Source organism: Lepidothrix coronata, unplaced genomic scaffold, assembly GCF_001604755.1.
Source record: "Lepidothrix coronata isolate B3197 unplaced genomic scaffold, Lepidothrix_coronata-1.0 Scaffold39, whole genome shotgun sequence".
Lineage (NCBI taxonomy): Eukaryota > Metazoa > Chordata > Aves > Passeriformes > Pipridae > Lepidothrix > Lepidothrix coronata.
In genome coordinates, this window is record NW_016690219.1 from 6,431,793 (window position 1) to 6,457,565 (window position 25,773).

Consider the following 25,773-nt stretch of genomic DNA (forward strand, 5'->3'; position numbering starts at 1 on the left):
TTTGAAGCTGGCTCCCTGCCAAGTCTCCAAACCTTACCACAAGAAGTCACCACCCCCACCCCCCCCAAACTCAGGGAGAAGAGGGAGAAAAAAAATCAACCAAGAAAACCTGCAACAAGAGAGAGACAGCTAAAGTAATATATATATATATATATATATACATTTATGTTACAGTTATATACAATTGAAATATATATACAATTTCACAAGGGAATGGGAAGGGGGAAGGGAAAAGGAACAAAACCAAAATAAAATATATATATATATATATATATATCCCGATTAGTAGCCCAATATCTAGCAACTAAAAGAGTTAGCAAAGAAATATCTCACTACTCCCCTGGGACAACCGAGAGTCGCTCTGGAACGATCTCCGGCAACCTCTGTCTCCCAGGGTCGGCAAGGCCTAACCAGGCCTCGCTCCCCAACACGGCAGACTCAACAGCAGGGAACCTGCACCTCCAAGCCGCCAGAAGGAAAGAGACTGAAGGCCTTCCCTCCTTTCTTCTTATAGTCTGTCTTACGTAAAAATCGTAGGGAATACTGGGTAAATCTGGACCCTTTCTTGGTTACAAACTGGTCACCAAGGAAGGCCTAGCCCAAACTACCACACCTGGACACACTTGTACACACTTAACATGTCTGGAAATGGAGCTGATCAGAAGCAACCCGTTAAAAGTGCAGTTTTCATAAAAGCAGAAATTTCCAAAGGAATACACAGGCACATGAAACCATCATCTGTCAGATATTTTTCACAGAACAATGGGGGTTTTTTGCCATTTTGTTCAGACACAAAGCCCCGTTACCTGATAAATACTCCACATCACTGACTGTGGGTGTCAATTCCTCACTGAACTGGAAAGAGCATGAGCCAGAACAGTTTGAAAGGACATCATTCACCACCACCACCACCTGGAGACAGAGAAGAGAGTTACCTTAAACCTGTGAAGGAAACAGAGGTGTTTTCTAGAGCCACAACTACCTGATAGATGCTGGTAACCACACTGGGCTGCCAAGAGCACTCAACCAAGCACAGTCAGACAGCTGCAGCCTCATTACAAATTTAATTGCAAAGCTTATTAGGGCTCATCCAAGGCAAAGCAGATCACAGCTTTGGACACTGTATCATCAGCCTTTCTTGATGTCTGCAGGATTTTATCTCCCACGTTTCTGGGACCTCACAACTCCTGTTTTTCTAGTCATCCATTGAAGGCCCGGCTTGCCTTTCCCCAGTTTTTCCCACTTTGCCTTAGGAACAAGTTTATTATGTTTAAAGCACCCTGTAAGACTAATTAAAATGAATCCAACAATGTGGACATGCAGCCCTCAATTTTATTATTTTTTGCCCCTGAAAAGCTGGGCTGTGATCTTGATTACCTAAAAGAGACATCAAGAGATATCTCTCCTGAGACCTTGATATCTCAGAAGAGTCAACTAGCAAAGTATAGGGCATAGGAGAGCCCCTCTTTGTCTCTTCCAGGTATTAAGGGTGTGCCAGGAGAGTACACCAATGCCTACAAAAAACAAAAGCAGACTGTCTCAAAGAAATGCAAGGAGGACAGACTGCTCTGCTTGAATAGGGACACAATTAGAGGGACATTTTTATGGCTGTGCTAGCAGCAAAACAGAATAAAGTTTCAAAAATTACAAGGATATCTGTTTGCTGCTGCTGGTCTTTTTTCACTTGGGCTATTTGAGGGTATGTCTGCAGCACAGATGGAAAAGATATCAAAGGTGGCTGAGTCACTGGATGAAGAGAGATCCTCATGTCTGGGAAACAGGCTCACCAAAAAAGCAGGATGATCTGGCCCCAAATGCTGCACTTTGGGCTTCAAGTACATTCAGCATCACCCTGTTGTCACTACAGTGCCTGTCAGCCTTTGCTGGAGGCAGAGCCAGCAATACCCACTGCTCTGCAACATCTGAGAGCAGACCTGGGAACACATTTGTCCATCCATCAGGCCAGAATGGCTACTCACTCAGCCAGGAAGCTCTCCTTACTCTCTTATCACACTTGAAGACCTGAGATCCACAGATGCTGAGGGACTTGCCTAACTCACAGATGAGTACCACAGCCACCAGCTCATTTGTTTTGCCCACCAGTGTAACAGCAGAAATGCTGCAGATGAATAATGACATTCCCAGTCTGGTGGGCAGCACCATAGGACCCACCAAGGGTGGGAGTCCGGAGATTGTCTTCCCTTGCTCACTGCCTCAAAATAAACAAATTGTCTTTCACAGAGGTGAAAGATTACCCATGTCACCATTCTCCCCATCTGCAATTGCTCCTGGAGGAAAGTCCGGCTCCACATACCAGGCAGCAGAATATGAGCAGTTTATGGCACAGAACGTCAGATTTCTGAAACGATTTAGTGGCAGAACAAGGTACCCAGGCACCTGTGAGACCCCTGGATCTACACAACCCAGGTGAATAAGTAGGAAGTGTGACAGCACATCAACTCACCTGTGTTTTGTTATTGGGGGTAGCAAGCATGTCCCCAAATATGGGTCCAATAAACACACCCCCATCATAAACCACACGAGTAGAAACAGCTGCCTTCAGACCAGTAAGAGTTTTGGCAGAGACCTGGCAAAGAACAAGGAATTTAAGTTTCTCATCCTTTTCTGTCTTGTAATTTTCAGTTAAAATAGAATTTTTATGAAGTGGCAAATAACTCTTAGAAACTTCTTCTCAAGCTTTGTCCATGAACCAGATCTCCAGGTCTAAATCTTCATTGCTCAAGACTTCACTTCTCTCTGTTTCCACCTTCGCCTTGCAGACAAAGAGACTGCAAATTGAGGAGCCAGATTTGCAAATAAACTTCTAATACTTAATAATATCATTTGGAATTAGACATGGAAAGAGCTTCTTAAAGATGTGCCTGTGCTATAGCTCAATATGTAACTCAAACCTTTTTCACCTTCCAGGCCAATGTCTTGAGCATGGGAACTCATTGATTTGTATAATTTGACACTTTTAGAAACTCAATATATAAAGAAACAGTTTTTTCTTTTGGGGGAGGAAGCAGCTAAGTCTGAGTCCTTATTTGAGAAAGCCCTTCTACTTGAAGCAAACATGACAAATCTTGGGATGAGAGAATGTAAACTGAACCTTCACCTGAGACTTATGAGAACCAAATATGAACCCATATAGAATAGTTCTCAGAAAAAAGACCTTGGTCAATAAATGATGCCACAAATCTGTGATGAGCTCCAGTTACTGTACTGAAACATTAATGTTTCAGTAACAGATTTCATTTCAGAATAGCAGACCTTTTATCATGCAGAACTGCAACAAAGCCTGGAAATTACACCCTTTCCTCCTTGTTTTGAAGCACAGACTCTGAAGATGCCATTTCTTTCTCTGCAACTGTTTTTTTTAATCATCTAATCTGGAATTTGCTCTTCCAAATAGGAAGATTGCCTAAGTTCCCACAGGTGTCTTCATGAAAACAACCACTGGGTGAGTGAATCATCCAAGACCAAAGAACATTGAACAGGGTTCAAAGTGGGGGTTAGTAAAAGAAACTACTGTACACGGAGAACATTGGGCAAGTCCCCAGTTGTTTTTTTCCAAGTCAGAGTCCAGACTTTTTCATAACACGAGTTCAAGTCCTTGGTCACGATGAAGTCACTGGTGTTGAAGTAGGGAGCTGTGGAGTTGTCTACATTGTCCTGCAAAAGCTTGCGGAGGTGGTGGGAGGAGATTTGCACTGAAACATCTGCAAGAGACATCAGAAAGCAGTGAATACCATCATCCCTGGGAGAGCACACCTGTCTGCTCCTAGAAAAGAAAGGTGTTTATTTTTTAATGCAAGACTGTTGCGGTTCAAACCTCTGCAACTGCCAAAAAAGCAGCAGAAACTTATTGAACCCTAAATGCCAAAAGATCATAGAATTATAGAATTGAAACATAGGTTTGGGTTGGAAAGGACCTTAAAGGCCACCTAATCCAACCCCCCTGCAATGAACCCTAGACCAGGTTGCTCAAAGTCCCATCCAACCTGGCCTTGAATGTTTCCAGGGATGGGGCATCCACCACCTCTCTGGTAACCTGTGCCAGGGCCTCACCACCCTTATCATAAAAAATTTCTTCTTTATATCTAGTCTGAAGATCTAGAAAACTATAGAAGCCTCTCCAGTTGCTGGCATCAGAAATTTTAGTACTTTTACATAACATGGACGCATGAAATTTAAGTGTATAAGTAATTTTCTTTCAAAATAAAAAGGTCAGAAACCTTCTATATGAAATGGGTGTGGAGAGAGTCAACCTGTCAACTCTACATCCTAAGAGTCTAATCCTAAATAAATGCAAATGATGTTTTATCTCTTTTGACATAAATCCCCATAGCCATTCAAAGCTGCAGATACAATAAATCTCTCTAAACCAATTAATGAGAAAGAGGGGAAAGCACAAGACTTAGAAACAGAGCAAGAGGCATGGAGTACATTTTTAAAAGATTATGTTCAAAGCAGGACACTGCTGAGACAGTCTTCAGTTAAAAAAGGAATATCTTAAGTAACATCTTCAGTTAAAGGAGGAAAATCTTAAGTAACAACACGGAGGAAAGAGTTATTTCATAAATATTCTAAGGCTGCATTTTCCTCTTTTGTTATTTGACTTTACAACTGAGTCACCAGTTCCTCGGTCAAGAACTTTATCATTGGCCTTGCTCAGATTAATCTGCTCCCTTTTATTTTAAACCTCTGATTGTTTAAATCAAACACAAGGAAACCTGGCACATCTAAAGGGTGACTAGTTCAGGTCAAGCACAAAACTTGTACAAAAACTTTTGTGTTATCTGCAAGCCAATTACTGATCCTGAAAATCCTGGAAAAAAAGGAATTACCCGGTAACTTGCACAGCTCTTGTCATACATGACCACCAGAAGTACACATGCTGGAGAAATAGCAGCATAATGAAACCTTAGGGTGCAAACTTTGGGATCTGATCCAAAGTTCTTTAACATTAAGGCAGATATTTCATATTTGCTGTATGCATTTTGGAAGAAACTCATCTAGGAATACTGTCCTGTCTATAATCTTAAACCCCTGTTTTGAAGGAAATCAAAGATCTGGCAAATTTCATGAGAAGTTTAACCTGCCAGTCTGTGCCCTGAGCGTGTCCAAGGTTCAAATTGTCTTTTCATAGAATCACAGAATGGTTTGGGTTGAAAGGGACCTTAAAGATCATCTTGTTCCAACCCCACTGAGGGACACCTTCCACTATCCCAGGTTGCTCCAATCCCTGTCCAACCTGGCCTGGGACACTTCCAGGGGTGGGGCAGCCACAGCTTCTCTGGCAGCTACTTCTTCACTTGGCTTCCTGCTAAGGAAATCCAGGTGTACCTGCGTCTTCTCTTACCTGGTATCATTGTGTTGGCCAAGTAGATGTGGAAGGTCCCTCCAAGAGGTGGGGATGACTCCTGCAGTCTCTGGATGGTGAGGCTGACTCTCACATCCTCCGTGGAGACATAGAGGTATCCATACTCCTTAGAGCCCTCCCCAAGCATTGCACCTCTGTGGGACAGAGAGGGTTCACGTGAAGGCATCAGCAGTTGAGACCCCCACTCCTGTCACCCCCGTGTCACCCAATAGCCAAGGGACCCCTATGGGAACAACACTCCTGAAGGGTCTAAGGGGAACGTATCCAGAGCTCAAACAAAATTGGATATTCCCAACTCATATATACGTTATGTAGGCAATGCACAGGACAGAAAATTGTGGAAAGTAACCTTTTTAAATTATGATAGAAGAAATTTATATGCCATCAAACACAAGCAAGTCCTACCCCGGCAGTGTTTCTAAAGGACCGGCTCAGTGCAGTCAGGGCAGCACCTACAAAATCAAAGCTTTCCTACTTCACCCTGAAATATCCTCGAGTCCATCAAAATCTTAACTCCCCTGGATTACAGTGATATTTCATATCGTAGAATTGTAGAATCATTAAGGTTGGAAAATACCCCCAAGACCATCTAGTCTAATTGTTAACCCAGCATTGCCAGGCCCAGGAGTAAACCATGCCCCCGAACACCATATCTATGTTAGAGTAATTCAAGTCCACCCAAGGTCCAATTTCTAAAACTTAAAATACTTTCTCCTTCGGCACGAAATTTCTCCTTTTTCAGAGGAGAAGGAGGCTCTCTGTAGTACAACGATGCCACCATGTGGCTCAGTGTCTGGATGACAACTGGCTTTTGCAGAGCAAATTTTGAGAATGCAATCACTGAGCATTTTGTACAGTTGGTACATCAGATTTTAGCTAATATTTCTGCTCCAACAGGAATAGAAGTCTCATTAGAATAAATCACAGCCCACGTTCAGTGAAAAGAAAGACCCGGGTTTGTTTTGAAGATGTCCAAAGACAGTGTTCAGCCCATCTGTTTTTAAAGCATGAGCTTATTCCCGTTCTCAGTATTCCTGGCTTCAGCAGTCTCTACTTCTCTGCTTAGTCTGTTATCTTCCTCAGTGAGATGGAAAATCCCACTAGTGCCAAACACCTTTTTTTTTCCCTGGTGAGAGGTAATGTGACCAATCCATCTCTTAATCCTCTTTTTATAAGCTGAACAGGTTGAGCTTCTTAAATTTTTTTCTCCACTTTCTGCAGCTCCATAATGATGTTCACAGCATTTTTTTACAAGTTTTTCTAAATTTATTTTAAAAGTGTGGTCATCAGTGTTGTATGCAGCATTCCAATGTCAGTCTGCTTAAATACTCCACACAGGAGAAAAGATTTCCCCTCTTTCTGTTAGTTATACCTCTGGCTACACAAATCAAACATCACAAACATCCCCCTGTGTTCTTACCCTTACCTTTATTGTTGTTGGTTAATGTCAGAATTCCTCGTTTGACACAGGCAATTAAATGTGATTTTGAAGGAGAGACTTTCACATACCAAATCCTTCTATGATGTGCTACCTAAGCTGACTTCTACAAAACAGCTGGGCCTGAACTGGGGTTTAACTGTTACACCAAATGACTTTTTAGACTTGGCCTTTGCAGGTCTTATATTGGGAAACCTGAGGCATAAACTGGATTATGTTTTCCTTTGTGCTGACTCTGCCTATATCTCTAAAATCCAAAAAGTGAATTCACCAAAGCCTTGGATTTCATCAGGAAATGCAAGAACTTGGCTGCTCTGGGAGCCAGACCTTACTGTTTTCAGAACTTAGCCACCTCTTAACAAAAATCTAGCTGTCTTTGGAGCACTTGAAATCAATGACACATTGCTTTGAACTTGCTTGGAAGAAAGCAGACCACAAGGTAAGAAACCAAATTAATTGACAGCTGGCTGAGGTTCATCTTCTTCTGAGAGGAAGTTTCCTGTGGATCACTGGGCAAGTCAGTTTGAGTGGAGAAGCTGAGCCAAGGTAACAGCTGGCTCCTGCAGAGGACAGGCTGCATAATTCCAGCTTCTCCCTTGCCTGGCTCCCTTCCCATCAGGTCCTTGTTGACTCAGCTGGATACAATCCAACTTTACAGGACCTATTTTCTGCCAATACAGTTCTTTAATCTTTCACTGTCTGATCTAGTTTGCCTATAGCTCTAATTCCTCTTTCTTTGCTCAGAGGAATGAAACCATCTCAGTAAACAAGGACACACAAGGTGGGCTTTCATTGCCTGATGTCATTAAAGGTGTTTGGGAGCGTGTCTTTCTGATCTTCATCCACTGCTCCAGAAGGGCTTAGGTCTCCTTCTAGTCCTACACCATACCTTGGTGGCCCATGTACATCTTACACCACAGGTCAGCTGAAACATCTTAAGAACCTCTTTTTCAGAGGCTGAATCCAGCTGACAACCAGCTCCAGACATGTTGGGGGAAGTGCCAGAAGTATTTGAGGGTATTGAGATGATCTACTCACTGTCCCTACCTTAGAGAGAGAAGGGGCAGACTTGGACCACAGCCAGACACCAGCCAGGACACATTGTAAGTTGGAGGAGACCCCACCACAGATACCGATTCAATTATCCTCCCACCTGGCCAAGGGGGTTTGGGATCTCTCTGAGAAACTGGAAGAAGAGCACAAACATTCATTAGAGAGAGGAGAGCAGCTGTGACTATTCCCAGGTTATTGCCATTTCATAGCTGGTATCACACCTTCTTGGGGTTTTTTTGTTTTGTTTTGTTGAGTTACATTTCATAGAATTACAGAATCATTTAGGCTGGAAAAGCCCCCTAAGATCACTGTCCAACTGTTTCCCCAGCACTAAGCCATGTCCCCAAGTGTCACATCTACATGTCTTTTAAATCCCTCAAGGGATGGAGACTCTGCCACTGTCCCAGGCAGCCTGTGCCATTTGTAAAACACATTTTCAAATAAACCAAGAATATTGATATGTGGCAATTCCTTCTTGACTGCTGTCACAAAAGAAAAAAAAAGTTTAATATATAAGAAAACAAAATTATTTCTGTGCCTGTTGTGAAATCTCTCTTTGAAAAAGCTTCATCCAGTTTTATCATTATGTATTTTAATGGAATATCCCGGGGTGGGGAAAAAAAGACAAATAGATTCCTTTACCAGTCACAGTTCTGTCAGCAATGATGACTTCATCAAGGTAAAATAACCCAGATGTTTCCTTTTGCAAGTCTATCTGATGCACAAACACGGGGGAATTGGAAGGGAGGTCCTGGACAAGTGTGGAGAGATTCACACACCTCTTCCAGAGGTTAGTGCAGGTAAATGTCCACCTGGAAGACACCAAGGTTGTGGCAATAACTGAATGTGAAGTCATTGTGAAGCTTCCAGGTAGCAGTGGGTACTACTGTTGTTACCACTGTTATTTACTCATACAGAAGTCACTTACTGAGTAGCTTGTGATCACTCTTTACGTGCCTCTGATCAGTTCCCCATAGTGAGAAACAAGGTTTTAAACTGCAGAATCACAGAATTATTTGGACTGGAAGGAGCCTTAAAGACCATTTCATTCCAACTCTCTGCCATAGGCAGGGACACCTTCCACTATCCCTTGTTGCTCCAAGCCCCATCCAACTTGGCCTTGAACATTTCCAGGAATGGAGCATCCACAGCTGCTCTGTTCCAGTGCCTCACCACCCTCAAAGGTCTCTGCTTATGGGTCCTTTTTTGCATCACAAGAATGGAATGTGGGAATGACTGTCTGCCCTATTTTTGGCAAAATACTATGATAGCATCAGTGACCTCGATGGGGGTCAATCCAGAATTGGCACCCTTGAGAATATCAGACCATTGCTTAGGGCTCCCAGTTCTCTCCATCAAGTTCTTCTGACACTCCTGGTTTTTTTAAGTGTGTCTGCCCCAAACTTTACTTTGGACAAACTACCAAATGTTTTCTACCCATGGAATCTGAAGCAAATAAAGAAAACCAATGACTGCACCAATTTCCAAAACATTGTGTACCAGTGATCTCATGAGGTTCCTGACAGGGAAAAAACCACAATCAATTCATCTCCCTGTTTCACTGCAGAAAATCCACTGTCTGAGGTTAAAGCAACCGGGAAGCTATTGTCCTCAGAAATTTTTCTGGTGTGTTTACCACAAACAGAGCAAACTCTTCACCTGTGCATTACTGAGGCGAGATACTGCATGTGACAAGGAACATGGAACTTCACTCAGTAAATCCTCAGAAAGTACAGAGTCACATTCCAGGGGTGCCTCTGCAGGTAAGAGCACATGTCAGCTTACCCCCACTGACAATTTGATCCTGTACAGATGAGAACTTCCCTCCATTTTCCCATTGCAGCTCCTTACTATGGAAAGTGTAATCTCTGGAAACCACAACTGTCTGGATACCTTTTAGAGTCAGTGTGATTGAAATCCCATAGGCAGGTGAAGTTCTTCTTCACTGAACATGATGAGACATTAGTGTAGGACACAGAGATAAGAAGGATGTTACTCATATGGCCTTTGTGAGCAAAACACACCTGCAAAAATGAGGGGATAAAATTTTCACAAATCAACCCACAGGTAATTTATACATAATTTATATATGTGATGTATGCAGAAGATAGTATATTCTATTTCAAATCCAGTTTAACATTGGGTTGTTCAGCCTGGAGCAGAAAAGACTCCAGGGAGACCTTAGAATCCCTTCCAGTGCCTAAAGAGTCTCCAAGAGAGCTGGAGAGGGCCTTCAGACAAGAGTTTGGAGTGACAGGACAAAGGGGAATGGCTTCAAACTGAAAGAGAATAGATTTAGATTGGATATTAGAGAGAATTTCTTCTCTGTGAGGGCTCTGGCACAGATTGCTCAAAGAATCCATCGGTGTCCCATCCCTGGAAGTGTTCAGGGCCAGGTTATTTGCCTTCCCCCAGGTGGCAAAGAAAGGGCAACAGAGTTGAAACCAAGTTCTTATTCATATCAAAAGTAGAAGATGAGTAGAAAAGTGAGGGATAGTGGGTCCCAGTAACAAGGGTTTTTTCCTTTTGTCAAGAAGTGGTCTCCCCTACTTCTCCCATCTTTCCCCAGCATCATCCCATTTTTTCCTTTCCCTCATCAAGAGTTGCATCCCCAGGAGCAGAGAGCAGCCAGATGTGTTAAACAATATGAACATCTCAGGGATCTCAGATCACCCACTCTGTCCACCAGCACAGTCCAAAGACACGAGTCTTTGTAGATTTGGTGGGATTCTAAGCAGGCCAGATGATTTTAAGTTGCTGATTGGGCTCTGAGTATTCAGTCCCCAGTGCAACCTACTCATTAAGAGCAGCCACTTACGTGTGTATATTCAGTAAGGTCATATCTTGGTAGTGTGGATGGGGAGGTTTTCACCAGCTGGCTTGGTCTGTGAACACTGAACCTCCCACAGAAAGGCTCCATTCCACTGACAATGTGTCCTGTGGTGATGATGTTCTTCATATCTGACAGATAAAAGAAACAAGAGGAGAGGGGATGTTTGAAAGTGATTCAGAACACATCAGTACAGTCAAGAGATTCATGGAAATACAGAAAGTCGATGTCCAAAAATTGGCAAACAGTCCTACTCTAAGTATTCTCCTGTCAGAATTCCAGAAGGGTTTGGACAACACTCTCAGGCACATGATGTGATTCTTGGGGTTGTCCTGTGCAGGGCCAGGAGTTGGACTTAATGATCCTTGTGGGTTCCTTCCAACTCAGGGTTTCTGTGACTGTGATTGTTATATTGATCATGTTGTTTTTAATGCTAGTTCCATAAACTCACCCATGAGAATACATACAAATATATAGCTGAGAAATTAAAATATATATACTTATACCTCTTAAAAGTGTTAATTTATTCTTACTCAAAGTTTCAAGTACATTTATTTCATAAAGGAAATCAGCTCTCACAGTGAATACTGCTTGATTGACATAAAAGATCACTACCTCCTTTCTCGAAACCATCATGGAAAAGGATTTTAGCAGAAGCTGGCTCAGTCTCACATCCTACTGAAAGGAGTTCCTCTATTGCTCTTTGCACCTTAAAAAGAAATTAAGAAAGTGAAAAGCAGTCACAGTCCAATGATTTCTGGATCAGGTCATCAGAGAGCCTCAACACACACGTCATCTCTCCATTTTTCATTAGCAAGGGACCGGTGGCACGGCAGCTCTGAACGAGCAGGCAGCCAAATATTAAAAAAAAATAAAAATATAAAAGAATAAAAGAATAAAATTCAGCTCAAAAGAGTGTAAACTCCCATGTCTGGTACCTTTCAGGTGTGTTAGGCATCTACAGCCTAATGGCTATCATGAAACTATCACCCAGGGTTGTTACAGCACTGACCAACTGACTACATCAAGAGACAATGGGAGATCCTGTCTGAAGCCAAAGCCATACTCTACACACCTGACTTTAGAGGAGAAGTCCAAGAGTCTGGTTCAAGGGAATTCCAAGGTATCTGGATGATGTGATATGCTTAGAATACACCTGGGACTCAAACCCCCCAAAAAATCTCACCGTGAGACATTCTCAGTAACAAAAGTCACCCCTACATCATGTAAAATTTATCTCAGCTTTGGGGCCAAACACTTAAATGCTGTCAAGTACCAGATGTCCATTGGTTCCTCCCCAGCAGAGGATCAAATATGTGTGTTTAATGGCACCTACCTGGTGAGCTGTAGCATTTGTGGGGATCATTTTGTGCAGTGTGTTGTTCCAGGAGATACTGAAACACCCTGTACCAGACACCGTCAACATCTGGCAAGCAAAGAAGCAAACAAATAAATGAAAAGAGACACAAACTTCATGAGACACGTTTCAAACCTGGCTTCTTCTACTGAGGAGGATTACGTGGCACATATTTTGCATTTTTAAGCATAAGTAAAACAAGAATTCCTTCCAAGAGACACTTCAGTTACTCTGAAACTCTTCTTGTCCTCCATGGTCTCTGCTGACACAAACCTAAATTCTAAATCTAAATTCTTAAATTATCAGGATCACAAGGGGTACATGACCTGTGCAGACGCAATGACAGCCACAAACAGTCCCTAAAGCTCCAGAGCTGCAGCTGTGGGGTTTAACCACCAGGAAACTCTTCCCTCATTGCTGAGGGTTTACATACACACACCAATGTGTAAAGAAATGTACACCAATGTGTGTAAAAGCCCTGAACAATTGCAGTTCATGATGCTCCTCTCATCAGCTGTCTCAGAAGGTTAAAAACAAGGTGAGAACACACTTTCACATCGAGCATCAGCACATTCTTTATAATTAGAATTTGCTGCTACCCAGGTCATTTGGCTCAGGGCTAGTCCAGCTCCCAGGGTCAAGAAAGCAGCACTGACCTGCACTTCTGGAAGATGCAAAGCATGAGCCCAGATTTCATGTCTCTCAATGTAGTAGCTGTCCACCACGTGGGGGTTCAGCCATGTATTATGTATCTGGACTCCAACTCTCATCCCATTGCTGGGTGTCTTGCCATGATGTAGTGCTTCCAGGTAGTACCTAGAACCAGCAGTCAGCTCGAATTTCTGGGATTTTGGCTGCCAAAGTTCACTCCAATTCTTCACCCAGTTCTCAGACCACTCTGAATTGCCAGCAGGGAGAGAAGCAATTCTCACCTGTGTGCAGAACAACCAAATGAGAGTCACAGAATGGTTTGGGTTGGAAGAGACCTAAAAGATCATCTCGTTCCAACACCCTACCGTGGGCAGGGACACCTTCCACTAGAACAGGTTGCTCCAATGTCACCGACTGATTTAATGGTTCCAAACTGAAAGAGAGTAGATTTATATTGGATATTAGGAAGACATTCTTCCCTGTGAGGGTGGTGAGGCCCTGGTACAGATTACCCAGAGAAGCTGTGGCTGCTCCATCCCTGGAATTTTTCAAGACCAAGTTGGATGAGGCTCTAGTCTACTGGAAGTTGTCTCTGCCCATGACAGGGAGTTGGAACAAGATGTTCTTTTAAGGTCCCTTCCAACCCAAATCATTCTAGGTTTCTATGTAATATGCTACCATTATTAAGACCAATAATGCTATTATTTTTTTAATAGATAAAAAGTATTTTATATTTCTTCTAGACCTGTTCAGTTGCTTGGCTCAAGAATAGCCCAGATAAATAGATCACCTTCATTAGAGCAGCCTCTCAACTTCTCAAAGGCAAGGATCAATATTTTCAGAAGGCAATATTTCAACAGTCAAAAAAGGAGGTAAATTGAGGAAATCAGAGAACAAACCTCCAGGTCCCTTTGCAGATTGTCAGTGATTGCAATTTGCTGAACTAAAAAAAAAAAAGTCTTCTGGAAAAGGCAATCAACAACTCTGGTTGCAAGCATGAGTTTTTTATGAGCTGAACAACTGACAGACCCAATCTAAAATATCAAATATAATCACACAGATTTCACTCTGCAATAGATTCATTGGGGCAAACAAGCCAATTCCATGTTTATGACCTTAATTAAAACCATTTTCATCCTGATCTCATTTTTCTCTGCTCAGAGTAATACCTTATGTTCTGGATCTTGGGACAAACTCAAGTAGAGAGATGCTTGACTGTCTGCCTGAATCCAGAAGGTGTAATTGTTGGTCTGAGGAGCCACAAAAAATCCACGAAGCCTGGAACTAAGCAAAAGGAGAACATCCATAACACAGCAAAAAAACACCCCATCCTCACACCCCACCTTCATGTGTACACCGAGTAAGGAGGAAACACCATGAGACCAACAAAACAAACCCATATATTTTAAAACTAAAGCAATCTCAAAAAGACTCAATTTCACACTAAATGTAATTTATTCTTTACGAAATTTTCCAAAAAGGATAGAAAAAAAACAGCTCCAGGAAATTAAGTATGTTTTTATTGGTGGTCACTATTTTGTGCATTTCTTCTCAAGCAAAGCCTTAACCTTGAACACGCAGAAAAAAGCCAAGAACACACTCAGAATCAACCAAGAAAAACAGAGAAATGGTAAGAAAAGATGAGAATTCACGCACACTGCACATTTTTTCAAGGGTTTATCTGAAGAGGCAATGACACCAACATAGTTTAGATATTTCCACAGCTTGGGGCAAATCACTTGATTTCCATTAACTCCATGTGTGCTCCAGCTGCCAAAATCAGCTGAGAATCTGCCCCTCCGCATCTGGCTGGAAGTCCAACCCAAAATAGCCTCAAGCTGGAGCTCCTTCTACCTCCACAGCAATTTCTTTTGTGGAATTTCAGCATATCTAGGCCAGGTAGAGCAGAAATACTGAGGGAAAGCAAAAGGAGGAAAAAATAAAACACTTCACTGCATATTTTAAGCTTCAAAAGGACCTCAGAGCAAAGGGTTTGCTTTGATTTACAGGAGCTGCGCAGAGAGGCTCTGCTGTAAAGGGCTGTCAGGTGTTTTTGCTGCACCTAACACTGCTAAAGGTGATTGCCGTGGCTTCATGTCTTTTTAAGATCACTGAGTACCTGAAGGACTTCTTTGCCCCAGACAGGAACCTTACTGGGGAGCTGGCATTAGGTACAAACTGCCATCTGTATCCAGGACCTGCTTCTGTCAGATCAGAGGCATCATCCCAGACTTCAAAGAGAAGCCCTCTGTTTCCTAGAAAGTTAAAACAAAAGTACTCTCAGCAGCAGCCAACAGAAATCCCAGAGCACATGCTGGAATCAGTGGTGTAGGAGGTAGGCCACAGAGAAAATTTTAATAATAAATTGGCTCTGTTTGTGGGGTATTTTGCAGTCTAAGGCAGAACACAGATCTCGCTTTAGGGAATTTGTTCTACCTTGAAATTCTCCACAAGAAATAACAAAAATCTGCAGAGAGCAGAGCATCCAACCAGCTCTCATGTCTGCTCCTGCAGGAAAAGGTATTGAGATGACCCACAGCTAAAATTAGGTAAATCTCTCTTTATGCACAATGATTTTCTACTGCAGTGCTCCACTCAAGCAGCATTCCCAGAAACCTCTGCAGCAGCTCTAGTTCAGCTATCCTTCCTCTAAATATTATCCATACTTTTTTCCCCTCATTTTCCACAGCCCTGCTCACCAGTCTGACCTTCCTCCCATCATCACCTGTCTGCACGTGGGGGGCTGAGCTCTTCACCCTGCTTTTCCTGGCTACAGAATCATAGAATGGGTTGGGTTGGAAGGGACCAGTAAAGGTTATTTAGCCCAATCCCTCTGCAATGAGCGGGAACATCTCCAACTAGATCGGGTTGCTCAGTGCTCCATCCAAACTGTCTTGAACGTTTTCCAGGAATGAGGCCACCACTACTCTGGGCAACCTGTGCTGGGGCCTCACCACCCTCACTGTAAAAGATATCTTTCTTAGAACTAATTTAAATCGACCCCCTTTTAATTTAAAACCATCACTCCCCATTCTATCACTACAGTCCCTACTAAAATTTTATCCCCATCTTTCTTATAATCCCCCTTTAGGCACTGGAAGGGGCTCTCAGGTCTCCCCTGAGTCTTCTCTTCTCCAGGTTGAACATCCCCAGCTCTTTCATCAGTCTTTCCTCATAGAAGAGGTGCTCCAGCCCTTTGCTCATTTTGTAGCCCCTTTCCCTATCAAACCATGAAGAAACTGGTCTAATGTTGAAGCAGACAGTGTTCTGGAAAGCTCTGTTTCTTGATTGCATTCATCACCAAATGATTTTTGCCCTGCATTTCCACATGTGTTTCCTTGTTTGGACCTTCAGTTATTTCAACACCATACCTGGCTGGGGGGCACCAATTCTCCTGTTCTTGCCCACAGGCTCAATGGTGCATCTGATTTGTTGGGGAGAGACATGCTTGACTTTACAGGGGACACCTGTGAGAAAGAAAAGGAGACAAATGTACTGTATGAGACTTGGAAACACAGCTGAGCTGCAGCATGACCCCATCTTAGAATCATAGAACTGTTTGGGTGGAAAAGGACCTTTAAAGATTGTATAGTCCATCTCCTGCCATGTGCAGGGACATCTTCAATGAGATGAGGTTCCTCAAAGTCCCATCCAACCTGGCCTCAAACACTTCCAGGGATGGGGCAGCCACAGCTTCTCTGGGCAACCTGTGCCAGGGACTCACCACCCTCATTGTAAAAAAATTTCTTCCTAATATCACATCTAACCCTGTCCCCTGGCAGTGGGAAGCCATTCCCCCCTGTCCTGTCACTCCAGGCCTTTGTCCCAAGTCCCTCTCCAGCTCTCTTGGAGCCCCTTTTGGCACTGGAAAGGGCTCCCAGGTCTCCCTGGATCCTTCTCTTCTTCAGGTGAACACCCCCAGCTCTCCCAGCCTGGCTCCAGAGCAGAGGGGCTCCAGCCCTCAGAGCATCTTTGTGGCCTCCTCTGAACCTGCTCCAAGAGGTCCATGTCTTTCCTATGTTAAGGACTCCCGAACTGAATGTGCTATTTTGGGTGGGGTCTCACAAGGCTGAAGGAAGGGTCAGAATATCCTGCCTCAACTTTGTTTCTGAATGGGATTAACAATTCTCTAGAAGCCTGGGCTGGTACTACCAGCAAGCAAAACAGTTCATGCCCACAGTCAGAATAACTGGAGCTTCCTGAAGGTGATTCCTACAACTTCCACACTGTTATCACTAAACATTCCTTGGGTTTTGTGCTCAGGGCCATGATCACTGTATTGAAAAACAAGTATTTCACATTTCTCTCACCTGCAGCAGTGACCTGCACCGGTTCCTCAAAGAAATCCCCCGTGACAGTGAGATCAGTGCCCCCTCCAAGGCTCCCTCCAGCTGGGAACACGGAGGCTATCTCTGCAGGGGAAGGAAAAGGGGAATCTGAAAACAAGCATTGGAAAATTAACCCCAGCCCTATTTCTGTGAAAGCCTGCAGTGCACTTGCACTGTTTCCAGCCAGAGCAGCTCCTGTGAATGAAACCAACATCTCACTGATCCTTCCCGGGCATTTGACAGCCGCTGGGATTACACCAGGAATGAACAACATGGAGAACTTGGCTGCATGACAGGAGAAACACTGCAGTGCTTGGGCTGTTACTTAGCAGTGGCTGCATCTGTCATGCTCAGATTGCAAACTGGTCTATCCTGTGCTATCGAGGAGCTCTGAAGAAAAAAAAAAAAAAGATGGAATTAAAACTGTTTTAATCCTTTTGACCTCTTCTGACTCAATTCTCAATTTAGCCCATAGGTCTAAATGTTACCACACTTTCCAATCATCTGATATCTGAGTGTCCACTTCATGACTATGAGATTCTTTCAGGATTTTATCTGTTACAGTCATGTCCCTCCACACTGGAAAACTGTTTTTCTCTTTGATGACATTTTATCACTTTGGACTCAGATGTCTTAGTTTAACCACCCAGCTGTACTTGTCTAGATCTGAAAAAAAATAAAAAAAGACTAATAAAAACTGGTGAGGGATGCTGATCTATATCTGCTTTTTCATTGTTAAATCTGTTGCTTAATCTTTGATTTTACAATATTGACTACTGGCTAGCACAGTACAGTCTACTGGATAGATCTGGCAGATCTTTCTGCTTGTGCTCTGCCCATAGACAAATTCATACAGTTATCTCATTTTAATGTGCCTCAACTTGTAAATAAGGACATTCAATTATCCTCCTTTACAAAGTGTTTTCAATTTATGGGTGAAACAAGTAGTATGTTATAAACAATATACAAAACATAGACATGTATTGGCTACATGGGGCTTTTTATACAAAAAAAGCTTTTGTTAACTCTTGAACCAAGATTCTCAGATGCAGCTCATAAGGTATTAATGCATTTATTACATCAATTTCAGTGAATTTAATATCAAAAAATTGGTGGGACCTTGCTGGGGACCTCTGCAGGTGAACCAAGTGGTCTTTCAGTGGTTTGGGTTGGAAGGGGCATTAAAGATCATTCCAACCCCCTGCCATGGGCAGGAACACCTTCCACTACACCAGGTTGTTTCAAATCCTGGCCAACCTGGCCTAGGACGTTTCCAGAGATGGGGCAGCCACAGCTTCTCTGGGCAACTTGTGCCAGGGCCTCACTACCCTCACAGTAAACAATTTTCTCGTAACATCCAGTCTAAATCTCTCCTTTTTCAAGTTGAAACCCATTACCCCTTGTCCCATTACTATCTGTCCATGTAAATCTTTAACACTATTTGCATATGACCATAACCTCAAGCCGATGTTCAGTATTTCATTGCCTCCTGCCTACAGTAGAGCTGGAAAAGTCACATGTAGGTTATTTTTAATGAGTCTTAAATCATTTTATAAACTAATGGTGTAGTAAATCTGCCATTCACCACTTATCAAGTACTCAATTCTTGGAGTGGCTGAACATCATCTCCTTGTTGCTGATGTGCAAGTTATCTCAAGTTCTACATTTCTAAAATCTCGACCCTATCAAACACAGAGTGATTTACAGGGCAGAAGTTTCTGTAGGTGTAACATCTCAAGTCTACAACTGATCTGATAAGAAAAGGAAGAAAAATAAAGCAACATCATCCCAAGCCATGCCACACTGCTGTTCTGTGGCTGGCTTTCTTAGGTTAGGCTGCCCAAAACAGAGTCAAACTGCCCAAGAGGACAGTCTGTCCCCTGTCCAAGAGGAACACTAAGTCACTGGGGATGTTAGAGGCAGCACACCCCACCTTAGCACATAAATCTGCTTATCTTGAAATTTTTAATCTGTAGTTTTTTGCTTAGTCAAACCCATACCAGAGGAGTGGCACTGCAAGATGAGGACACAACAGGATTGCATCCCTGGGAAAAGCAACAGGGAGAAGTCCTTTCCTAGACCACGCCAGGACTTCCAGAAAACACTGCAGCAGTGAGGGGGATCACTGTAATACCTGAATGTGTTTGATACAGGAAAAGCTCCTGTTTGGCACTGATGAGCCAAGAACCTTTGTGTACTACTGACCTGCAAGAGAGAGAAAATGCCTGAATGACCCTTGGCCATTTAAGTTAAAGCAGACCTTCATTTAGCAGAGCTGGCCACTCACTCTCCAGAGGAACAGTGGGACATTTCTACAAGATCCAACAACACCTTTCACCAGCACATTGAGGCATTGACTCACAAGATCCCATTACACAGTTGAAACACTCTAATAAAGTACTAACACATTGTAAAGTATGTTTTGACACTTTCAGAACCCATTTTCACCTCCTTTTATGGCTAAATTCTTTCTCACTTGGATGAATAGTTAAAAGTGAGGTGAAAGTATTTTATTCAGCTTGGTTTAATAGAATGGTTTGGGTTGGAAGAGACCTTAAGGATCTCATTTTGTTCCAACCCCTTGCCATGAGCAGGGACAAATTCCATTACACCAGGTTGCTCCAACCTGTCCTTGGACAATTCCAGGGATGGGGCAGCCAGAGCTTCTCTGGGCAACATGTGCCACCACCCTCACAGCCAAGAATTTCTTCCCAGTATCCATCTTGAACCCTCCCCCTCCAGTTTAAAGCCATTCCTCCTTGTGCAAGATAAGATGATCTTGTGCTTTGAATGCTGAAGGTAAAGTATTAAAGTACCAAAATATAAATCGTCTGGAGAGAAACATTGTGCCTTTTCATTCCCAATCTTACAATCATTTTCTCAAGAAAACAAAACCTCATTTCTAAGTAATGAAACACATCATTCAGTAAAAACATCATTTGCTTAATCTGGAGGGCAAGGCATCTGTATCCCCATGCAAAACCAGAGAAAAAGGGAGAAAAGATTCTTTTACTCACTTTCCTTTGTTAAACACTGAGAAGCTGATGTTGTGGGACCCTGGAGAAGAGAAAAGTATAACATGCTTTATGGCAAAACATGAAGTGCATCCTACCAAACCTTGCCCAGGTGTCCTGGGCCCAATTCTCCTCTTCCTTACAACAGTAAGGAAAGTGTATTTCATGTATTTAACTCAGAATATCTTTCCCAAACAAGAAGCTTGCTGCTCAAAGCCTCCACAAGAAATTAGAAGCTTCTTCAGAGCGCTTGGAAGTGAGGAGAAATGAATGGGATCCAACCTGCTAACAGAGAGAAAATACAGGGAAGCACCCAATTTATTCCTCCAACAAAGCAGTAAAGGGAAGGTCCACCACAGATAAGAAGGATTAAAGTAGTAAACTGAGCAAGGACCCCAAATCACACTACTGCTGTCAGCAGTGTCCACATCATGCCATGGTTTCACTTCATGTTCTCCCAGGCTGTGCAGAGGACACAAACCACAGAAGTGGCTGTGTTGAAGGCTGGTAAGCAGTGATTTGAAGCCGCTTTTGTGGGCTCAGCCCTGAGCCGTATTCTTTGGAGGCAGAATAGAAACTATCCTCTGGAGCTGCAGGAATGGCAGAAACCCACGATTTTTACCCCTTTTCACCAACCTATGTGGTTTCCTTCCACCCGGCACTGCAGGGTCCCCAGTCCATCCTCTACCCAAATGGGATAACTGTGGAGAGACAAAGGACTTTGCTGAGTCTTGAGAGCTAAAAGAGCAAAATACAGGGAGAACCATCTAAACAATAGGTGTATAAGCCCACATCTTCTAAGATAGTCCTGCTTGGCTCCATTTAGAAACAAAGGAGAGAAACTGGTGAAACGGAAGAGGAACAACCCACTGATGATCGAGAGTTCAGCAGATTAGGAGTGTGTCTCTCAGCAGCACAGTGCTCCAGCTTGGCCCCCTTAAACCTATTCCCAGAATCTGAGCCTGTTGGTGACCTTCAGAACCCTCATTTGAAACAAAAAGCTGGGCAGGGACAAGTGTGGGCACGGAGCAGAATGAACAGGAGGACAAAAGCACTGCCCCTCTACTTGCTCCTCTGCATGTCCCTAGGGTGTAAGAAGGAGCAGGTAGCAATTAAACCAGATACAATGGCATTACATCAGCCTTCAGGAGTCATGGAATGTTGGATGTACCATCATCAATTCACATTTTCATTTAAGTTCTCCTCTTGGGAGCCAGGAAGAATTTTACATTGCGATAAGTGGGTCCAGTGAGGACCCCAGGAGCCTTAGGACAGACTTCCATGAGAGCAGGTTTTTCCCCTGGTTCCCTGTTAAAGTACCCTCCTCCTTTTTCAGGGCTCACAAGCACTGTAAGAAGTGCATCACTCATAAAAGAAACGCTGCTGCAGAGCCCATGGCTTTGTCCACAATTAACAGAGTGCAAGATTCAGCAGCCTAAAGGGTCTCATGCAACTTAGAGAAGATAAGAGTATATGAATTATCCCTGGAAGCATCCAAGACCAGGTTGGATGGGGCTTGGATTAACCTGGGATAGGGGAAGGTGTCCCTGCCCATGGCAGGGGTTTGAAACTAGATTATCTTTCAGGTTCCTTCCAACCTAAACCATTCTGTGATCCTATTAATACCAAATAATAAACAGTGCTGGGACCCAGGCACCAGAGCCTGTCTGTCCATGCTGTTGAATCCCAAGAGCTACTCGCCAAATTTAGGCTCAGATTAGCTAATCCACCTTTAAAATTAGTGCCTATATAGGACTGAAGACAATGCATTGACCAGGGTCAATAGGTAGCTTGGAAATGGCTACTTTGTTTTGCACCTTAGAGAGCTGAACAGAACAAATCTGGCCAGGGCAAGGAATGTCATCTGCAGGCCAGAGAACAGCCCCTGGCCCTACCAGGCTGTGGCTGGAGCCACAGAGAACCAGCAGTCCTCACCCACCCCATCACAGATCCCATGGTCAGCTCCCCAGGGTCTCTCTCCACCTCAAGCCAAAGCAGAAGAGTTTCTCCAAAAGCCATGAATTAATTTATTTTTCTTGTGCACAAGCTGTGCTGTGCCCTTGCACCAAGATAAACAAAAAATAAATGAAGAACTGACATGCTTCCAGCTTGTCTGTCAGCAAAAGAGCAGAGACTGGTCCATCCATCTCCTTCTGCTGTGAGGGTAGCTGGCCTGGGCAAAAAAAAAAAAAAAACAACAAAAAAAAAACCAGGAAAAATGAGACATAAAGCAACATGGAGCTCCACAAATGAAAACCTGATCCTGTTAAAATCAGCAGCCAACATTTTCAAGTAGGACAGGAATTTCCCCTCACTTTTACAATTTTACACATTTATTAATCTTTTATCTCTTCGCCTGCAAAGTGTATTTCCCAAATACTGCAAGAACTGCACCTCTGTAAAGATCGTGAGTGTTAGGAACATCTTGGAGACAGCTCTGAATGACCTGATAGCTCCTCTCTATAGGCAAGGCTGAGCTCCAAGAGGGCTATACTCACCCTTACCTTACAGAAGCAGCAGGCAGCATCCCTTACGGCAAGTAATTCAAGGTGCAGCTCAGCTATTTCTTTTTTTCTTTGAGGAAAAACACTACAATCTCTGCCAGGTATCACCCAAGCTCCTAACAGCAAATTTAAATATCCCCACCTTAAAGAACCAATATGGAACAACTTCAACTGAAGAGGAGCAAAAAGGCAGGAGGAATAAATTCAGAGTAATTAGCAGAATAAGCAAAGGTTGGCAATTCTTTGAGAATGAAGAGGCAATCATGGGAAATATGTAATTAAAACCTGTTATGCAAACACTCTGTGATGACCCATCCTTCAGAGTGTAGTTTTCTGTGACCAATGCTTCAGAGTGCAGTTTTATGAGGCTTTAAATAGAAGACTTTTCTTTTATTAATACAGGTGGCTGATAGTGAGAACCTTTCCTTTTAAGGAAGAGTATAAAAAAATTCAGTGCTGCCAAACGTGTGTTCATCAGCACTGGACCATTGCATCCCATACAAAGCATGGAAAAGGGGGCAGAACACACTTGAAAGTATAAAAACCATTCTCCTTTTTTGCTCCAAATCCCAAATCAGCGTGACTGAAGGACAGACTGCTCCGGTCAAGTCCAAGTCCCCACCTGGTACATATTTCCTAACACACCAAAAATGGGCAAATTATTCATGTGAAGCTCCAAAGGGAACCTGTCTGGAATGCTGAGATTTTGAGGCCATTTCCTTTTGGTGAGGTTAAGCTGTAAATGAGTAATCCAGCAGTGGAGCACGAGGCACATCCAGCCTGCAGTCACACAGAACAGCCTTTCTTCCCACTGAGCAAAGGTTTCACCAGAGGCAGGTAAAACAATAATTACTATCAAACAAAGGATGCTGATGTGCAGTAGTGCAGGGCTGAGAAATGGGTGCAGCTGATATGGTAGGAATCTGCACTGGAGTTTCATTCATGCTGGCAGAGAATTTAATTAATTCGCAAGGGACATTTCCATTCAGCTTGAGAAGTCATTAAAAAGCATCCAGTGGTTAAGTATCTGCTGCTGCAATTAAAATTTCTAAGTAGTGGGAATACACACCTTTCCTGGATTCTGAAATGGTCCTGAAAATGCCAGCACAGTGACTGTGGGTTAATAGTTTTTCTATAAAATACTCACCTGGGCTTAGTTCTTCACTGCCACTGACACAAGTGCAAGGAAATAATAAATGAGTACTTGATAACATATCCATACATATGGAAATAGATATGATATGCATCAGGACAGTGTTGATGCTCACTTTGGATTTGCTGTTCTTAAAGGGCTGCTACCCTGAAGTGAGTTTCTTAAATCTACCTACTTTTCTCTGTTGCATGTGATCACAGAACAACAACAAAAAAAATCAGAAATCAAACCTTTGAAAACAAGGAAATACCCAGAGAGGGTTTAAAGCAGTTTGAGACAAAGCCTTTTGTCTCAAAATATTTCTCCTTTGTCTTCTGTCTCACTAGAGCATCTGCTTCAAACTAATAGTTTTTTTCTAAAAAATGCAAATGGAAAGGGAAAATTTATTTAACTTTTCGATCCTGACATTATTTTAATTAGTTAAATTTTAATTTGCTAGCCAAAATAAAATCTACAGCAACCAGCTGCAATTACAGTACAATTCACACTGAGCTGTGATTGACTGTGCTGCCAGTAAACAAACCAACCAGCTTAATGGACCAGTTGCAATTAGATTAACAAAGTTTGCTGGAGCCCAACTCATGAGCTGCAATAAACCACAAAGGAAGTAAATGGCAATTCTGGGCCAACTGGTTGCAATTTATTGCAGTCGAGAAGGCTGATGGAAGAAATACCAGTTTACAGGGACTGGGGCAGACACTGCCTGTAGATAATTACCCATCAATATAATCCATGTTGAAGTCGAAGGTCTCATATCTTCCAGCGATTGTCTTCCCATAAATCTGTATTAAATTTCCTGTTTAAAAAGGAAATGGAAATTGAAGAGAGCCTTTTAAAAGCAGAGAACTTATTTGCAGATTCTGTGAGCTGAGCAAGAGGAATCCTTGGTCTTTTGTGAATTTTACAGAGGTGCCTGCACTGATGACTACTCTCAGCTTCTGCTATGGCTCAAGAGACTTCAGGCTTATTCATTTTTCCCAAAACATAAGTTTTTGTTTCCCACCAAAAAAAAGTCCATTCCCAATTTTTTAGCAGGTCTCCTGTATTTGCACTGAAAAGACATTTCCCTCAAATCCTTTGTTAACTAAACACCACATTCTAACCCAATTCCACTGTAGAACCTCAGGAGACAATCAAATTGACATCACTTGTACATTAGAGAGGGTGAAGGTCTAAAGAAGGAGTTCAGCATATCTGTGGTCAGTTGAATCACTCCTAACACTCCATTTACCACACTGTGGGAGAGCTTCATTCAGTCACCTGCACAGGAGTGTCTTACATCAGTTGAGACACCCAATCAAACACCTTTGGGAATAGATATTAAGAAGAAAATTGTTTACTGTGAGGGTGGTGAGGCCCTGGCACAGGCTGCCCAGAGAAGCTGTGGCTGCCCCATCCCTGGGAATGTCCAAGGCCAGGTTGGACGGGGCTTGGAGCAACCTGGGATAGTGCAAAGTGTCCCTGTCCATAACTGGGGGTTGGAATGAGACCTGCGTTAAGGCCCTTTCCAATCCAATTCTATCTGATCCTGTCCTTCCACTGTGGCTCCAGAAGGGAATAAATCTTCCTAGCCCTGCCTCCCCCTGCTCCATGCAGGTCCTTCATGCTCCAAGACATCTGAAATAGCACTAGACAGTGTTGTTCTCACGCTCTTCACTGACCCCACTGGGAGGTCAAACATCCAGCTAACAGATAGAAATCTCCATAAAGACACTCTAAAACAAGGCATGAGAATCTAGAGCTGAACTACATCTGAAAATAACTGGAAATAAGGGATTGATTTAGATTTAGGAGCATCTCTGTGATCTCATCATACAAGTGTCTCTCTTCATTCTTAAGAGACCAAAATGTTTTGATTAATCTTTACTTTGGACATCGAACTTTCCATTTTCTCTAATGAAATCTGAAAATATAAAAATTAATAGAAATAGGGAAAAAACCCTTCCATATGCCAGTTAATTGTTCAGACCAAAAACATTGAATGCCTTCTCACAGAACTTTAAAGTCTGATCTAAAGCTCCATTAACCAAAAGGTCTGTATGGTGCTGCAATATGAACA

The 25,773-nt window shown here is 42.9% G+C and overlaps 1 protein-coding gene across 12 annotated transcripts in view; it reads right to left on the reverse strand.

Moving 5' to 3' along the window:
- The window catches only part of PKHD1 (polycystic kidney and hepatic disease 1 (autosomal recessive)), a 275,429-nt gene that overhangs the window by 240,511 nt on the left and 9,145 nt on the right, over nucleotides 1-25,773 (reverse strand). For 9 of the 12 annotated variants that reach the window (XR_001874451.1, XR_001874452.1, XR_001874453.1 and 6 more), the window contains 20 exons: nucleotides 24,432-24,510; nucleotides 22,156-22,230; nucleotides 20,694-20,758; nucleotides 20,061-20,100; nucleotides 19,178-19,248; nucleotides 17,026-17,127; nucleotides 16,087-16,182; nucleotides 14,835-14,970; nucleotides 13,885-13,999; nucleotides 12,721-12,996; nucleotides 12,044-12,133; nucleotides 11,323-11,416; nucleotides 10,696-10,838; nucleotides 9,771-9,901; nucleotides 8,520-8,689; nucleotides 7,872-8,010; nucleotides 5,366-5,520; nucleotides 3,538-3,722; nucleotides 2,465-2,587; nucleotides 807-912 (listed from right to left, as the gene is read on the reverse strand). Coding sequence is in view for 9 of the 12 variants with exons in the window: in XM_017813106.1 (XP_017668595.1) it covers nucleotides 807-912; nucleotides 2,465-2,587; nucleotides 3,538-3,722; nucleotides 5,366-5,520; nucleotides 7,872-8,010; nucleotides 8,520-8,689; nucleotides 9,771-9,901; nucleotides 10,696-10,838; nucleotides 11,323-11,416; nucleotides 12,044-12,133; nucleotides 12,721-12,996; nucleotides 13,885-13,999; nucleotides 14,835-14,970; nucleotides 16,087-16,182; nucleotides 17,026-17,127; nucleotides 19,178-19,248; nucleotides 20,061-20,100; nucleotides 20,694-20,758; nucleotides 22,156-22,230; nucleotides 24,432-24,510 (2,391 nt within the window). In the remaining 3 variants the exon portion in view is untranslated. Of the gene's footprint in view, nucleotides 1-806; nucleotides 913-2,464; nucleotides 2,588-3,537; nucleotides 3,723-5,365; nucleotides 5,521-6,806; nucleotides 6,951-7,871; nucleotides 8,011-8,519; nucleotides 8,690-9,770; nucleotides 9,902-10,695; nucleotides 10,839-11,322; nucleotides 11,417-12,043; nucleotides 12,134-12,720; nucleotides 12,997-13,884; nucleotides 14,000-14,834; nucleotides 14,971-16,086; nucleotides 16,183-17,025; nucleotides 17,710-18,976; nucleotides 19,032-19,177; nucleotides 19,249-20,060; nucleotides 20,101-20,693; nucleotides 20,759-22,155; nucleotides 22,231-24,431; nucleotides 24,511-25,773 lie in introns of those variants that run through there. The other 3 variants (XM_017813111.1, XM_017813110.1, XM_017813113.1) reach the window with 3 other exon arrangements.